The sequence below is a fragment of the Lepidochelys kempii genome, chromosome 7, assembly GCF_965140265.1.
Source record: "Lepidochelys kempii isolate rLepKem1 chromosome 7, rLepKem1.hap2, whole genome shotgun sequence".
NCBI lineage: Eukaryota > Metazoa > Chordata > Testudines > Cheloniidae > Lepidochelys > Lepidochelys kempii.
The window spans coordinates 42,889,486-42,907,659 of NC_133262.1; the positions used below are offsets into that span (position 1 = coordinate 42,889,486).

Consider the following 18,174-nt stretch of genomic DNA (forward strand, 5'->3'; position numbering starts at 1 on the left):
AGAATGCATTTTTTTGCTGGTCTTTGGATTTTCCTGTCTCCTTGGTTATCAGGAGGTGACCTCATTTCCAGTTGGTAGTAATGGAATGATCTAGAGTCTCTTGAGCACTTCACTATTAACTCTGGATCTCAGCACCTTCTGTGATAGTGTTGATCTGCCCAGTCCCTTTATTTCCCTATACAGTGTGCCAGTGAACTTTGCTGTGAGAACTTGCTCTAAGGGAGCTGTATTCTGGAAAGTAGGAGCTGAAGTTCTTGGCATGCAAAGTATTTGAAACTGACCCAAGTGTGCTCTGAAGGGGAAAATTGCATGATGGACTGCAAAGAAATTGGCAGAAAATATTACTTGAATTATGTTGTGCTTTACAAACACTCTCTCGATTACAGTAAAGAGTCTCTTAGGGCATAGGGCTCCGGGGCAGTGTGGAGTGGGAGGGGATGCCTGGGTTCCCCCCTGACTTCCTGAGTGGTGGTGAGTAAATCATTTACAACAGATCCCCAGTATGTGATGTGGTTACATTGTGCCACATCATTGCTGGTGTATGATGATAATTGCTGAGGTGTAGAGCCTGTGTATCTGGCCCTGGGTGGGGCATCATTGCAGGTGTAGAGACTCCTATGCTAGCCAGCCACCCCCTGCTGCCAGCACAGGAGACTTAATTAGAAGAAAGTCTCTCCTTCCTCCCCATGCTATTCCATGATCTGTCTGCAATTTTGGGCCCTTAGGCATTTCCCATAACTTAGAGCAGTCCTTAGGTTGTTCCTCAGGACTGGCCCTACACAGAGCTGGCCTGGAATTAGGGAAGTGCAGATGGAGAGCTTTATGTGGCCTTTTCACTTAATGCCCTTCTCCCTCCTTTGTGCTGTGTGGTTTGTGGCCAGAGGCCAAGGATCTGACCCTTAATCTCTACTCCTGTTTCCTCACCTATAAAATAAGGATATTTACCTGCTTACTAAGATTGTTGAGACTCTATTCATGAATAAAGCTGGTCAAAAAGCAAGGGAAACTTTAATTAAAAGTTTGCAGAATTCCACCCACTCCTGTTTGTTCAAAATTTTGTTAAAATTTTGACAACTTTTGATCAGCTATATTCATGGATGTTCACAAAGTCCTTTGAAACCTCAAGATAGGTTGATAACTGCTGCAGAAGTGTGAAACGCTAGAAAACTTTTTAAAATTCAGAACATGCTTTCTCTTAATTTTTTCTTTTTATATACAGTAAAGTTTTTTAGCCTTTGCAAAGTCTATTCCATGCATTTTGGAAAATAATACTTATCAAGTAGATCACTGAGTAAGAGCTCAGGTATCCAGCCTCCGAAAATGTGAACTATTAATTTTAATTTCTAGCATGTTAGGGTTATAGCATGAACTGAGCTTATTGAGAGTTACAGTACTGATTCAATCCAAGTTTGAAGAGCACATTTTCTGTTGGACTGAACTTGATAAGGAATCAGGCCCTTGGTACTCTGACAGTTACTGAAAGTGGATTGCTGTAATGCTCCTGAGGTACATCCTATCTATTTGATCTTTGTTATGGGATTCAGTATTTTAACTGGGTGATCTTTGATGTCAAGAGTCAGTGTAGGGTTGAGTCAGTAAATGTAGCAACTTTGTTATGTTGACCGTACGTGCATCTTGGTATTCATTAATGAGTTCATTAATGCAAGCATTCATCAGTATGCTTGTAACATTTTATTAAGGCCATGGTTATGATTCAAACTTCTGCCAGCATATCAGTGTTTGTCAGGGGTATGAAGAGGTGTGATCTCTGACCAACATAGCTGTGCTGACAAAAACCCCTGATGGAACTGCAGTTATACCAGCAAAACTGCCCTTTTCTAGCATAGCATATTTTGCTGTGGGGGGGAGGGTGGGTTCTGGAATAAGCTATACTGGGAAAAGCAGTGTTTTGCTGGTATAAGTTGTGTCCTCACTATGAACACATTGCAGGTATAGTATTGATTTACTGGCAAAACACTCCTAGTTTAGATATGGTCTAAAGTGTCTTCTAATTCTACTTCCCACTTCATCAGTGTAAACAGTGGGTGACCTGTTGTTGCCAAGATAATGTCTTGGCCCAAGTAAGTAACATTGTCATGTAAGTTAACCGAAGACAAGCTTAACCAGACTCTCTATTAAACAACTTGTATTACAACTGAATTCAGACTGTTAATACAGTAGTTCTGTGAACTTACTTTCTTTTACACTTGTTGATAGACTTTTACCACTGCCTTCTAGAACAGTTCTTTTGCTTTATAAAACATTGTGCATTAAAAAAAAAAACATGGGTAGGATGAGAGACAAGATGAATAAGGTAATATCTTTTAGGATAACAGTTCAGCCACACAAAAATGATATTTATAAAACACAAACGAGACTAACAAGTGTTATATACTCAAATAATTGAAACAAGAGGATTAAACCCCCCTGCCCCCCCCACACACACAAACACACACACCTTGTTCAGAGCTCCATTGTATAGGTATAAGAAGCTTAGGAGAGGTTGAATAAAATTTGCTGTAATTATCTTTTCTAAATTGGCCATTTAAACGTGTAGCACTCTGGCTATATCTTAAAAGCTGTCACATCTTCATAATGATGAACTTTCAAAATCCTTTTTTCCCCCAAACCAATGTTTTGAGTCAGATTTTTCTCACCAGTTGTACATATGGGTAGGTAGTCTGTGGCTGGTAAATAGTTCCTCTTTTATCACCTTTGTATTAAAGTTTGTTGAACTTTGAAAATATTAATAGTTCACAAATCACCTCAAGAGGCAGCAAAATGTGTGCCTGGGTGCACCCAAATGTGTATCCATCCACCAAAAATTTTCAGATATAGATGGTTTAAAATTAAATACCCAAGTGGCCTGCTTTTCAGAAGTGCTGAGTACTCACATCTCCCATTGACATCAGTTGCAGCTGCAATTATCTCCTTCTGAATAAGGCTGCCTGTATAAATGCCTAACTGAAGCATGGAAACTTTGCCCAGAGTGAAATTCAGGCAGAACGGAATTTGCAGGGGACTTTTTAAAACATTTGTGATTTCTAATTTTTATTAGTAGAAATTTATTTTTGTGTATGTAGTTCGTGATACAGCATGGCCAGAAGGCAGCAGGAGAGTGATATAGGAGAGAGATGTAAGCCCCAGGATGAGGAGAAGCCTTATTCCCTGTAGAGGGAAGAAAGGTTACTATAGATTAATTAAAAGCACCTGAAGCCAATTAGAGCACCTGAAACCAGTCACCTGATTAAAAACCCCCTGCTTCAATCAGCCAGGGGAAGGAGTCTGAGCAGAGAGCAGTTTAGAGGAGTTGAAGTAGAGGAGAGTTTGGAGAAGTGCCGTGGCTGGCTAGAAGACCAAGACCCTAAGTAAAGAGACACGCAGCTTGTGCAGAGAGAGGGCAGGAAACCCCACAGCTGAAGATCAGGAGAGGGAAGTAGCCCAGGGGAAGGAAGCACTAATTCAAGTGGTTTGTCACTATCCCTAGGGCCCCTGGGCTGGGACCCGGAGTTGAGGGCGGGCCCGGGCCCTCCCTTTCCACTACCCTTCTTTGGGTTACTAGTGGGACAGTAGACACCCTAGTTCAGGGGCAGAAAAGTGTGCCCTGAACCTCCCCCCTCCCCGTCACAAGAAGAGGAAGCGCGGGACCCATCATAATTGTGCCGGCAATTTGCCACACGTGGTGTCAGGAGTGGGATCTCCACGCTGGGGACTTAAATCAGGGTTAGCCAAAACCATCCCGTCCCCAAGATGGACGACGTGGTCAAGGCTTTAATACAAGCCGCTGCGGCCCAGCTGGAGGCTACCCGACTCCAAGCAACCACCCAACAGAAGGCGACTCAGGTGAAGAAGGAGACTAATCGGCTGTTGATGAATCAGGCTGCCCAGGACCGAGCTCTGCTATAGGAGCTGGCAAACCAGATGAAGGCCCTTATGGAGCGGAACCACAATTGCGATGGGACCTGGACTATATGGGCCAGCCACTGCCTACAGAAAATGACACAGGAGGATGATGTGGAGGCATATCTCCTGGCATTTGAGAGAACAGCCCTGCGGGAGGCCTGGCCCCAAGATCAGTGGTCTAGTATCCTCGCCCCATTCTTGTGTAGAGAGGCCCAGAAGGTCGTCTACAATATGTCTGCAGAGACTGCGGAAGATTACCCCCAGCTGAAGGCAGAGATCCTGGCCAGATCCGGAGTAACTACGACGTTGCGAGCCCAAAGGTTTCATGAATGGCAGTATACAGAGGACAAGGCACCCCGATCGCAATTGTTTGACCTGATCCACCTGACCCAGAAATGGCTGAGCCCTGAGGCCCTCAGCTCTGAGAAAATGATGGAGCTCCTGGTACTGGACCGGTATATGAGGGGGCTACCACCAGGCCTCCAGGCTTGGGTTGGCCAGAATGACCCCTCTACTTACGAGGAGTTGGTCTGCCTCGTGGAAAGACAGCTGGCAGCCCATGAACTGTTCCAGACCCCAGGGGGTGAGACACGGCAAACCAGGAAGCCAGCCCCAAACCCAAGGCCCCGGATTGTCGAGAACTACAGAAGAACCATAACTGGGAGGAAAGACACTGAGGAATGGCCTGAGGCCAAGAAGGGACCTGGGGGTTTGGGAAGAGAGGGCTGGGGGGGCCGACCAAATAGCCCCAGGCAGAGGGCGACAACCGGGATAAGGGGTCGGTGTTACGAGTGTGGGGAATTGGGGAATATAGTAGCCCAATGCTCCAACAGGGAAGAGCCTATGCAGTGCAATCTGTGGGATCCTGGGGAACAATGTGGCCTATCGGCCTGGAAGGGGTCACAGTGACCTCACATGGATATACAAGGTCAGTAAAAATGAATGGTATTGCAACCATAGCATTAGTAGATTCCGGGAGTGCTGGCACGCTGGTCTCGGGGAAGTTGGTGGCTAACCCAGGCCAAAACCACAGGGGTAACGTGCGTTCATGGCAACGTAAATTTCTACCCCACAATCCCAGTACGGATTGAGATCCAGGGAAACACTACCAGGATAACTGCAGGGGTGGTCCCTAGGCTCCCCTACCTGGTCTTAATTGGTAGGGACTTCCCCAGGTTTGAGAACTTACTCCCCCCAGTAGAGCCAGGGGAGGGTAGCAACCCCCATGCTGACACAGATGCACCTACAGATAGCCTCACCCAAATTTTTGCTGAATTTGCCCCAGAGCTATTTTCATCCCCCAGGAAACCCCGAAAGTCTAGGCAGGAAAAGAGGGCAGATAAAAGGGCTAGGGACCAGGATTCCAGCAGAGAACCAGAAAGTCTCCCTTGTTGGTAAGCGAACCCGTTGAGGAGGCCAGGAGACAATTCAGGCCAGTGAGGACTCAGAGGCAGTTCCTAGCCCAAGTAGGGACAACCCAAGGGACGGAGTAGAAATAGGTCCCATGGAATTAGGTCAGATCGGTGCCTCATGTGGGAATTTCAGGCAGGACCAAGCCAATGACCCACTATATGCGAATGTGAGGGAGGAGGTAGTGGAAGTAAATGGTGTACCCATGGAAGGAAAGACCAAAGGCCCAAGGCTGTATTATGTGATCAAACATGATCTGTTGTACCGAATAGTGCAAATACAAAGGGAAGAAGTAGAGCAGCTCTTAGTCCCACAGAAACACACAAGGGCAGTACTAGAGTTAGCTCACAGTCATTTATTTGGGGAACATCTAGGAGTAGAGAAGACACTGGATAGAGTCCTAAGAAATGTTTTACTGGCCAGGAATACGCACGGAGGTCCAACGCTATTGTACCTCCTGCCCGGAATGCCAGTTGCATAGCCCCCCACCGCACTTGCAGGCCCCATTGGTACCTTTGCCTATTATTGAAGTCCCTTTTGAAAGGATAGCCATTGACCTAGTGGGCCCACTGGAAAGATCAGCACGGGGCTACCAAAATGTATTAGTCATCCTTGCCTATGCCACACAGTATCCAGATGCCATTCCTTTAAGAAACCCCACATCCAAGGCAATAGCAAAAGAACTACTCCAGGTTTTTGCCAGAGTGGGCATCCCTAAGGAGATCCTGACTGACCAAGGAACCCCTTTCGTGTTGAAATTAATGAAGGACTTGTGTACCGTGTTCCGCATCCATGCCATACAGACCTCAGTCTACCATCCACAAACAGATGGACTGGTCGAGTGGTTTAAAGATCCGGAAGGTGGTAGCACAGGATGGAAAAGACTGGGATACCCTTCTACCATACCTAATGTTTGCAATATTGGAAGTCCCCCAGGCGTCCACTGGTTTCTCTCCCTTTGAGCTGCTATATGGGCGCCACCCACACGGAATATTAGATATCGCCAAGGAGGACTGGGAATAACAACCCAACCCAGGAAAGAATGTCATTGAGCACGTGACACTGATGAGAGAGCGAATAGCTCGAGTAACCCCTATAGTACGAGAACATTTGGAAAAAGCACAAGAGACCCAGCGGACATATTACAACCACCGGGCAAAAGTACAGAAATTTCAGCCGGGAGAACAGGTGATGGTGCTAGTGCCGACAGCGGAAAGCAAACTCCTAGCCAGCGGGCATGGGCTGTATGAGATGGTGGAAGCCATTGGGGAAGTGGACTGTAAGGTCAGACAACCAGACCGCCGAAGACCAGAGCAGATCTACCACGTAAACTTACTGAAGCCCTGGCGTGACCGAGAGATGTGCCTGGTCATTCGGAGAGCTCCACCTCAGACAGACAACCCACAGGGGCAGGTGAGGATATTCCCCAAGTTAGCCCCAGAACAACAAACAGAGATCATTGATATGATCCAATGGAACCAAGATGTGTTCTGTACGCAGCCGGGCCGTATGACATTGGTCCAACATCCTATCGTCATCAGGCCCAGAATAAGGGTGACAATAAGACCGTACCAGATACCGGAAGCTAAAAGAGAGGAAATTAGGACAGAAGTGAAGAAGATGTTAGAACTTGGGATTATTGAAGAGTTCCGCTGCCAGTGGTCCAGCCCTATCGTCCTAGTCCCCAAGCCTGATGGCACCCTGAGGTTTTGCAACGACTTCCAGAAGTTGAATGAAGTATCCCAATTCGATGCTTATCCAATACCATGTGTCGACAAATTAGTTGATCAGTTAGGCAAGACCCAATACCTAACTTCTCTGGACCTGACCAAAGGATACTGGCAAATTCCCCTGGCCAAGAACGCCAAGGAGAAGACTACTTTCTCTACACCTGATGGCCTGTTCCAATACACTGTCCTCCCTTTTGGACTGCACGGGGCCCCTGCAACATTCCAACAACTTATGGATAAATTGCTGCGACCCCAAGCCAGGTATGCCGCTGCCTGTTTAGACGATATAGTCATCCATAGCCCTGACTGGGAAACGCACCTAGGGAAAGTAGAAGTTGTACTAGATGCCCTGTGGAAGGCCGGCCTCACGCCAACCCCCTCAAGTGCGTGATAGGACTAGCTGAGGCCGGATACCTCGGGTATGTAGTAGGGAGAGGCTTGGTAAAACCCCAGTAGAACAAAGTGGATGCCTCGGCCAGTCGGTAAAAAGCAGGTTAGAGCATTTCTTGGGTTAGTAGGGTACTATCGGAGATTCATCCCTCATTTCACCACAAGAGCAGGGCCATTGACGGACCTGATAAAGCCTCGGGGCCCCGAGATAGTAAAGTGGTCTGATGCAACAGAAGGAGCAGTCACAGTTTTAAGGACAGCCCTTTGCTGTCATCCAGTACTCATAGCCCCAGGCTTCAAGAAAAAATTCATCCTGCTAACAGATGCGTCGGAGCCGTCCTTTTGCAGATGGTAGGGGGGGAGGAACACCTGATCCTGTACCTCAGCCGGAAGCTCCTCCCCAGGGAACAAAAGTACACTGTCGTTGAAAAGGAATGTCTGGGGATAAAATGGGCCATGGAAACTCTCTTCTACTACCTACTGGGGCGGCGTTTTACCCTGGTGACCGACCACGCCCCGCTCCAGTGGTTGCACAGAAACAAGGAGAAGAATGCAAGAGTGACTAGATGGTTCCTATCTCTGCAACCCTTTCATTTCCGAGTGCAGCATGGGGCTGGAAGCCAACACAGCAACACAGATGGCTTGTCACGAAAGCATTGTCTCTCATCCCAAGTAGCCCAACCCCATGGTGTTGAGCAAGGGGGAGGATATGTGATACAGCATGGCCAGAAGGCAGCAGGAGAGTGATATAGGAGAGATATGTAAGCCCCAGGATGAGGAGAAGCCTTATTCCCTGTAGAGGGGAGAAAGATTGCTATAGATTAATTAAAAGCATCTGAAGCCAATTAGAGCACCTGAAACCAGTCACCTGATAAAAACTCCCTGCTAGGGGAAGGAGTCAGAGTAGAGTGGTTTGGAGTTGGAGCAGAGAGCAGTTTGGAGAAGTGCCGTGGCTGGCTAGAAGACCAAGACCCTAAGTTAAGAGTCACCCGGCTTGTGCAGAGAGAGGGCAGGAAGCCCCACAAGCTAGAGGGCAGGAGAGGGAAGTAGCCCAGGGGAAGGAAGCACTAGTTCAAGTGGTTTGTCACTTGACCCGGAGTAGAGGGCAGGCCCGGGCCCTCCCTCTCCACTACCCTTCTCTGGGTTACTAGTGGGACAGTAGATACCCTAGTTCAGGGGCAGAAAAGTGTGCCCTGAACCCCTCCCCTCTCCCCCCACTCCCCACAAGAAGAGGAAGTGCGGGACCCATCATAATCGTGCCAGCAATTTGCCACAAGTTTGAGGATCTGAAAAGCATCAAAATCAGGTTTTGGAGGGTGGGGTTGCTTAAAATATAGCAGGATAAAGAAGTGATGTCAGTAATACTTCATTTCCTCCCTACATGCTGAAATAGATTTTTAAAGATGAGTCTCTGTAAACTTCCCCCAGAAAAATTAAGGATTTTCTGTGACCTCTCATGAGCCTTCCCTTCCCAGTCTAAATATTAATAATCTATAAAGTGGAAGAGCAAGTCAGATGGCGGCACAGCGATATATACAGTAGCACCTCAGTTACGAACACCTTGAGAATGAAGGTTGTTCATAACTGTGAACAGAACATTATGGTTGTTCTTTGAAAAGTTTACAACTGAACATTGACTTGGTACAGCTTTGAAACTTTACTATGCAGAAGAAAAATGCTGCTTTTAACCATCTTAATTTAAATGAATCAAACACAAAAAGTTTTCTTATCCTGTTGAATCATTTTTAAACTTTCCCTTCATTTTTTAATAGTTTACGTTTAACACAGTACTGCACTGTATTTGCTGCTTGCTTTTTTGTGTCTGCTGCTGGCTGCTTGCATACAGTAACTCCTCCCTTAATGTTGTAATTATGTTCTTGAAAAATGCGACTTTAAGCAAAACGATGTTAAACAAAACCAGTTTCCCCATAAAAATTATTGTAAATGGGGGGGACTGGATTCCAGGGAATTTTTTTCACCAGACAAGACATTATATACATATACAGTATATATTTTTTAAAAAATTTTAAATGAACAATATAATACTGTATTCAGCAATGATGATTGTGAAGCTTGGTTGAGGTGGTGGAGTCAAAGGGTGAAAGAGGGTGGATTGTCTGGCTGCTCCTCTTGCTGTTCTTTCCAAAGTGCTGGGGGGGGTGCTTTACCCCAGACTTTGACCCAGGCCTGATCCCACTCCACCCTTTCTCCCAAGGCCCCACCCCCACCACGCCTCTCCTCCACCCCCTCCCACCGGGCATGCTGTATCCTTGCTCCTCCTCCCCTCCTGAACAAGGGGAAACAGCCAATTGTTGTAGGCAGGAGGCACAGGGAGGGAGGGGGAAGTTGTTGATCCATGGGGCGGCCGGCGGGTGGGAGGCACTGTGGGGGAGCTGACAGGGGGCTGCTGACCCACCCTGGTTCCCACGGCCAAACAACGTTATAAGCAAACAGTTCACAACTTTAAATGAGTATGTTCTCTAATAGATCCACGATGTAACAATGAAATAACTTTAACTGGGATGACATTAAGTGAGGGGTTACTGTACTTCCAGTTCCAAACGGACCAGTTGAGTAGTCAGTTCCTAACTCTGGTGTTCCTAACTCTGAGGTTCTAGTGAAAATGGTCCTCTAAACTTCAAAATGTGATAAAGGATCAAATATCTGACTTCAGACCTAGTTTTTCACTCAGTGTTAGAAATATTGTGAGGGCATTTTCAGCACTTTCTGGGAGCCCTAATTCACCACCATGAATGATTTATATATAAATATTTTATTAAGGAACCAATTAAAGGCTTTTACTTTGGTCAGGCAAATACTTCATATCTATTTTTTGTTAAAAAAAAAAAAAAAAAAACCAACCAAAAAAAACAAACTTCCTCACCCATCTTTCCTAATAAACCAGTTTTACATCCCACTGAATATAGCTTGGACTCTAATCAGTGTTACCGTAGGGCATGAAGTTCAGAAAGTGAAATGCTTGATGTCTTCTTCACAGAAACTTGAGTAAAGGGAAAACTGTATTTTTTTGCTAACAAAACAGCTGATAGTAAATAGATACATTTAATGGCATATTTGGGTGGGCCTGTAAAATACTCCCTGACAGTTGCTTCTCGCCCACCTTCTGCCTCCATCACACGTACCCGATTCCAGTCCACAATCACCCTAGCTAAAGGATTTTGGGCGAAAGTTAGAAAATGATTCATTGTGCTGTACTCAGACTGAACTGAACTACTTCTATGCTGTCTGGAGGGCTCTCTTGTTTCCTTTCTGCCATCCCTCTGCGGAAATGGGAGCCACACTCTTTGGTCCTTTTTAAGCACTGGTTTACATCAGTTTGCATTTTCAGGGTTTTTCACTAGTGAAGATAGCGATTCTTTGCATTTCTAGTACTTTATGGATCAGGAAGGCCCCGCAGTTGTGTGCTTCACAAGTCTCAAAGCTGTCTTAACAGATCAGTGTCATCTGTCATACTCCCGCATCGGTACAATATTAGGGTCGAACATAGTCAAGTGTATTATTTCTATTTGTTCTGGTGGCACATTTATTTGGAAACATTTTAGTTACTAAAATTAAATAATAAAAGAATGAGACACAACTAAGTCCCTATATAATGTAACAGGTCTATATTTAAAGAATATTTTGTAAACTACAGATTTCAAGTACAGTTCCATAAAACATTTTTCCAAGGTGGGAAAGGAATTCATTTCACCCCTACTCTTGCAGTGGGAGCCCCATTCAAGTGTGGTGGTTAATATTATGAATACTCTATAGTATGTGTTTTTTAAAAAAGGTAACTCAGAGGCCCACCTTTGTTGTCTCATGCTATCAGGACTTTGTGGCAGCCCTGGTTAATCCATCTTTTGTCTCCTTTGCCATTTTAATTATCAACAATTGCTTCTTTTTTGAAGTTTCCTTCAGTCCATTTGTCTTCCTGCATGGCATTCTTTCCATGGTCTTTTTTTGCCCTGCATTTTAGCTGTGTTCATGCTATTCAGTTTAAGAGAATATAGTTGTATGGCACACATTACAAAATCACCATGGCTAGAATGGCATGAGTTGGTGATCTACTCCAGTGATTCTTAAAATGTGCTATGCACTAGGAAAAAGTTTAATAGGACCTCATGCATACTCTCCCTTTCCTCTCCCCTCCCAAATTCGGTGTCTTATGTGACATCTCCCCTCTGATCTCATAATATCACTTGGTAACAACAGCAATTGCTTTAACTGAAAGTAATATTTTCTAGCTTTTAGTATGATTTATATGCATGATAATCTGATGATAAATATATACATATGCTATATACAAAATTAATGCAGAACATGTTAAAAACTGGCTTAGTGATGGATCTCAAAGCAATTGCGAATGGGGAATCATCCAGTGGGGGTATTTATAATGGGTCCCACAGCCAAATGCTATTCAATACTTTTACCAATCATAGGAAGAAAACATAATGCTTAACAAAAAATAATGGTCTTCTACTGAGTGATCTGGATCACGTGAAAAGCTAGGTTTACTTGAACCAACATGCGTTTTAATATATCTCAATGCAAGGTCATCTATCTAAGAACCAAGAGAATATGTAAGCCCCTTCATTTTCAGTTTAAACCAATTTTTACCAAAAAATTCTCGGGTTTTACAAGAAGTGGGGTTTTTTTCCCGATTTTCACCCTACTTTTGTATCATTATGGTAATACATTAGTCTGCGTGTAAATGCAAAGCTGCCTGTTGAAGTAAGGCTATGTATTAGTCTAGAAGATACACACAATAAACAAACAGGCACGCATGTTCTGAAGTGTGCACGCATCTGAATGTACTGATGAATCTCACTCCCACCACATACACATTTCAAGATGTTAGCAGATGACTGTTTAAAGATTTGACACTAAAATGGGAAGAAACACAACAAAGTATTAAAAGGTTTTTTTAAAAAAAAACAAACCAGGAGAAAAGGATGAAGTTGAGCGTGTGCGCTGCAAATGATGTGGCCCAATTGTTAAATGTAAATATTTATAGGCTAATAGTTCTAAGTCTACAACAGTAAACTGTTTAATCCCCAAATAAATTTTTTTATTTGAATAGAGATACATTGTTTTCTTAAACTCAGAGGTGGCATTGTGTTTTGAGTTCTGTTTTAGTTCCTCATTGATGAATGGAATTCAAAGCATTAATCTACTGAATACTACTTCCCCCCCACCCCTTTCTGTCCACCAAAATCAACCCGTTATTTACCCAGAAAAATTAATAAGTTTTAACACTGATTTTCACCTGTTTTAGTTGTTGTGGTAATAAACACTGATAAATTGTCAGGAAAAATAAAATGAAATAAATGAAAATGAAGGGCCCTAAATATAGGTCACCCTTACTAGATGTGGGACTGTATTTTGGAAAGCAGTGTCTCAAAGGACCAAGATAGCAAATGCTTGGATGTATAAGGGGGAGCCTATCAATAAGAAGTGGAGAGGTGATGATATTCCACTGTATATGGCATTAGTGAGAACATCCCTGGAATATTATGTCCAGTTCTAGTGTAAACGCTTTAAAAAGGATGTTGGCAAATTTAGAAAGAGTTCAGAAGAGAGCTATGAGAATGATCCAAGGTCTGGAAAACCTGTTTTACTGTGAGGTTGAGAAGTTAAATTTGTTTAGCTAACAAGGAAGGGTCTGAGGTGACTTCCTCAGCTCATAAGACTTACATAGGCAGTAATGTCTAATCATAGATGGCTCTTTAGTCTACAAGACAAAGGCATAACAAGATGTAATGGCTGGAAGATAAAGCTAGACAGATTCAGCCTAGAAATAAGGTGAGGTTTCTTTAGTGAGGGTAATAACCATCAGACCACTTGATGAAATTCCAAGGCCAGTATTATGCAGGAGGTCAAAATTAGATGATCATAATGGTCCCTTCTAGCCTTAATATATGAATCCATGAATGATTTTGCAGCTAGGAACAAGGGAATCAGCACTATGTAACTAAGCTCTTCATGCAGATATACCATTACCACTAGCATATGTACAGATGGGGAACCTTTGATCTAGTCTGTGACACCTGAGAGAAGTCCATGGGCCCCATGGGTTCTAGTCCATATACTGAGTTGACTCAGGAACCTGGAAGCATTTTGTTTCCTCTTCACATGCAGTTAATAGCAGGTGACTGGGAGGGTGAGGACTGTGATCAAGTTATTTTAATTTATGTGCTCTCAGTGACCAGGTGTCTAGCTTCCTTGTGCATTCTTATACTTGTTTTCCCTGGACTAATAAATCTGTTAATCTCTCTGCCTATACATTCCCATCCACTTTTTCTCATTCCCCTATAGTTGGGATGATAGCCAGCTAGTGATGTGAGGCTGATTGGCAATTGGAGATGGCTGGATTTTTATAGGAAGACCTGGAAGCATTGCCTATAATTCAGATTGCCAGACACTTCCTATTATAAGACGCTCTCTGTTTTCGGTGCTTATAACTTTGCTAAACTTTAACTGTTCTGGCTGAAATTTTTCCTGCTAGGTGTCTGCTTTTGGCTGAAATTTGTTGGAAAGTTTTTAAGCTAAGAGTTCATCAGTTCCCAAGAATGAGATTTGGAGAAAAATTGTGGTTTTGCCCTTGTGAAAAAAGAAACATCAATTAACCCCTCCCCCTAGCTCTAGCCATCGTTTTCTTTGAGAAGCTCTATTGCTCCCATGTTTTTTGCATGTGTAATTTGTGTATGGCCATGAAATTGAGCACATCATTGTCTTATGTACCCACATGATCGTGGTCCCTTATTCTGTCTGTGCAACCCCTCTTCCCTCCTCCTGTTATACTTATTGCATCTTGTTGTTAATCAGTGTTGTCGTCTTAGGACAGAGAGAGTCTTTCTGTATTTGTAAAGCAACTGGTACAATGGGGTACTGTCCTACCGGGGCCACTATGTGCTATTGCAATACAAACAATAATGAGATGTATCCTTGGTCAGGCAACTCAGTTTTATTCTTGCAGGACATAACATTCTCTTCTCTAAATTCAATGCTTGAAAGTTTAACAGATTTTCAGCATTGTTACCCAGGGTGTCTCATCCGTTTGAATCTTGTCAGTGGCCAAGTACAAACAAACCATACATTTTGTCTACAAAATTTAATTTTGTTGCAGATTTTTTTCTTTACCAGAAGAGGGCACTCACCTCTCTCTCTCTAAGGGATCCTCTGGTGAATGGGCAAACTTTTATTGCAGTTATATTGGACTTTGGCACTACAGTACTTTCATAGGTGGCTACTTCTGTCGGTGTTCATTTCTAATTCCACGTGATTATCTCTGTAACACAGTGAGACAGGACCCCCACTTACTGTCATGGAAATAGAGTTGCTTTGTTGCTTTGCCTCCTTCAGGTTTTGTACAGATGTTGCCAGCTGCAGTAGAGAAGGGAGCTTGTGGCTTTCTTCTCTAGATTTAGAGTGTAAAATATTGTCCTCTTTAAATCTTTATTTTAAATAGCCTAGGTTTTAGGTGATTTTTTTTCTTAAGGGTTCTGAATGGCAAATAGACAAGGAATCCAAAGATGAAGAGCAAGAGCTTAAGAAGCTGAGCGCTTAATAGGCATCTATAAACTTATGCCTTGGTTTTCTTTTGGTGTTCCTGACACTTCTATGTATAATAAACTTGTGCTTAAATGGATGATTGATAAAAATCTAATAATCCAAGTAATTACAGACCAGCCAGTAACAAGAAGGTTGGTAGTCAATAACACACACAAATCAATCAATCAATAACTTGTGTCTGACGTGCGGAAAAGTATTTCTAGCAGTTAATCCAAGAGAAATGGGCCTTTGGACCAGCCATGTATATGCACCAATTACTCAGTCAGCTGTGGAAAGGAGCATGAATGCTAGATTTTTGAATTAAAATTGGGAACAGGGATGTAGAATAAAAGGTAGCTCAGATGTATCCTGTAGTGGTAAGGTAGTTAAGGTCTTCCTACCTTGTCAGAACTACTTCAGCCACTGGAAGGGAAGCATCCTGTACTGCATTCTCATTTTGAGAAAAGGATAGAAGTTTCTGTGTGGAAGACTGTGCAGCCAGACTTCTTTTTATCTTGGAAAGAAGTTAATGATGGTGCTAATGGGGTGAATATGATGAGGCTCCTCAGTGCTCTTAATGTTCTACAGATTGTGTATGTCAGTCTTAGACTTTATGTAGACATTACTGGAATGCAATCATAGAATCATAGAATATCAGGGTTGGAAGGGACCCCAGAAGGTCATCTAGTCCAACCCCCTGCTCGAAGCAGGACCAATCCCCAATTAAATCATCCCAGCCAGGGCTTTGTCAAGCCTGACCTTAAAAACCTCTAAGGAAGGAGATTCTACCACCTCCCTAGGTAACGCATTCCAGTGTTTCACCACCCTCATAATGAAAAAGTTTTTCCTAATATCCAATCTAAACCTCCCCCACTGCAACTTGAGACCATTACTCCTCGTTCAGTCATCTGCTACCATTGAGAACAGTCTAGAGCCATCCTCTTTGGAACCCCCTTTCAGGTAGTTGAAAGCAGCTATCAAATCCCCCCTCATTCTTCTCTTCTGCAGACTAAACAATCCCAGCTCCCTCAGCCTCTCCTCATAAGTCATGTGTTCTAGACCCCTAATCATTTTTGTTGCCCTTCGCTGGACTCTCTCCAATTTATCCACATCCTTCTTGTAGTGTGGGGCCCAAAACTGGACACAGTACTCCAGATGAGGCCTCACCAATGTAAAACCATTCCAAACCTCTGAGATATCAGAAGTAATAATGGGGTGCAGTGACTGGGGTGAAGGACAGAAACAAACAGAGAGCAAGTGCAGTTGAAGGCAAGCAAAACATGAAGAGAGTAAAATTTGGAACAAATGTGACAGAGCAGAAGCCATCTGTTTAGCGAAAGAACAGGACAGTGTGCTGACCAGGACTCAGAGGGAGCAGCCTCAGAAAATTCATTAAAACCTGGAATTTGCTGTGCAGTTGAGTCCGATCTTATGAGACAAAGAAGCATCAGTCCCTGGAGGGGGAGGTGGTGGTATTTCAGTATGAAGCATTCATTTACACTTTCCACAAGAGGGTTCTTGAGCCAACGAGGTTAGAGAAAATAGGATGGATAGGTGCCAAGTGGGATAGCTCAGAATAATGAAAATGTTATTCTTTTACACCAGGGATCAAAGTATGTTGAAAGATTTTACTTTTAGCGTCAACTGGCCTGAATGCTCAGTTGTGATTTACTGAGCTTTTGGGTAAAGAATGGTGTACTGCAATGAGTAGGTTTTATTTTAATTAATGATGAAAAGATCCCTTCACACCACTTAAAATGAGATCATGTTTAATTATTTAGATGATCATATATGTCCCTGAGGAGGCAGACTGGCATTTTGGGAGGTGACAGTTGTCTGGTAGGGTACTGCTGCTGGCCAAATATAAAAGGGTGTGCTTTACCTCCCTTACCTTAGAGTTTGTATAAGCCACTGAGCTGTGGTTGTTTTTACTTTTTTCAGGTGGACACTAGTTTGCAGAATGGCTTTGCCCCTGGTATGAAGCTAGAGGTTGCTGTCAAGTCTGACCACAACACCTACTGGGTAGCCACCATCATCACTACTTGTGGGCAGTTGCTCCTCTTACGCTATGATGGCTATGGGGAAGACCGCAAGGCAGACTTTTGGTGCGACATCTTGACAGCTGACTTACACCCAGTTGGTTGGTGTGAGCAGAACAAAAAGATTCTCAAAGTGCCTGAAGGTAACAACTCCCCATGGAAATGAGGGAGTGTGGAATTTAGTTTTTGATGTATGTTTGCCCTTTGTAACTGCTAAGAGAAGCAATTTGCACTTGCTATAAAACATCTCAAACTGTTAAGCTAATTTGACTGCCCACTTCATCTCAAAAACTTCTATATACTTGCAGTTATAATGGATCCTTTTATCTGAGATGCACCAGTAGCTTGGACCCAAATTAGACTTGCCTTTAAAACATAGATTTTTGGTACTCACTAGCCATTGCCACCCAAATTCTTTGGTTTTGCTATTTTTTAGGCATTTGCCATTGAGACACTTTTTTTTTTCATAAAACCACCTGTTTTTACGTAGAACCTACTCTGTAAACGACTGTGCCTTGTGCTTATAATGAGTTTAATTCCCAAATCTATGTTTATATCAGTGGCCGTGATGTACAAAAAATAAAATAAAGCAAATACAAGGTTAATTTTGAGCTGCACAGTTGGTGCTTTACACTTACCTACTTTGCTGTCCCTCCTTGTAACAGACACTCCGTATGACCACTCCAATATAGGCCTTCTCTACATAGAACGTCGTCCTCCTTCTTAACACTCTTTCCCCCTCATTGTCGTATATCTGTATGGTGCTCCCATTGATGTCAATTTCCAGAGTCTGGAAAGAAAGCAGCCTGAGAATGATCTTTGATATGAAGATGCTGTTGGGGTTGTGCTCTTGGTTTTCACCTGGTGCCTGCCTGTGGAATGGAATGTCTGATTGGCCATCCCCAAGACGGGCTTGTGTTTGCTCCCTCGCATCATTTCTGGGTAACTGCTGAGACCTGATGCCCCAAGAGCGGCTCCCCATACTGGTTCCCTGTGAAACCTGTTTATCAAAGTGGTTGAAGCTCACACTTCAAGACAGGTGAAACAGAGATCAGTTATTTAACAAAGTTCACTCACACGATTGATTTTATTTAAAACTTCAGACCCGCCCACTTTCTCCAATTCTTGTCTGTTATCTGAAGACATTG

General features: G+C 43.6%; 1 protein-coding gene across 6 annotated transcripts in view; it reads left to right on the forward strand.

Moving 5' to 3' along the window:
• The window catches only part of SFMBT1 (Scm like with four mbt domains 1), a 137,703-nt gene that overhangs the window by 89,273 nt on the left and 30,256 nt on the right, over nucleotides 1-18,174 (forward strand). For all 6 annotated transcript variants that reach the window (XM_073352399.1, XM_073352398.1, XM_073352395.1 and 3 more), the window contains one exon: nucleotides 16,929-17,169. In XM_073352399.1, coding sequence (XP_073208500.1) covers nucleotides 16,929-17,169 — 241 coding nt within the window. The remainder of the gene's footprint in view (nucleotides 1-16,928; nucleotides 17,170-18,174) is intronic.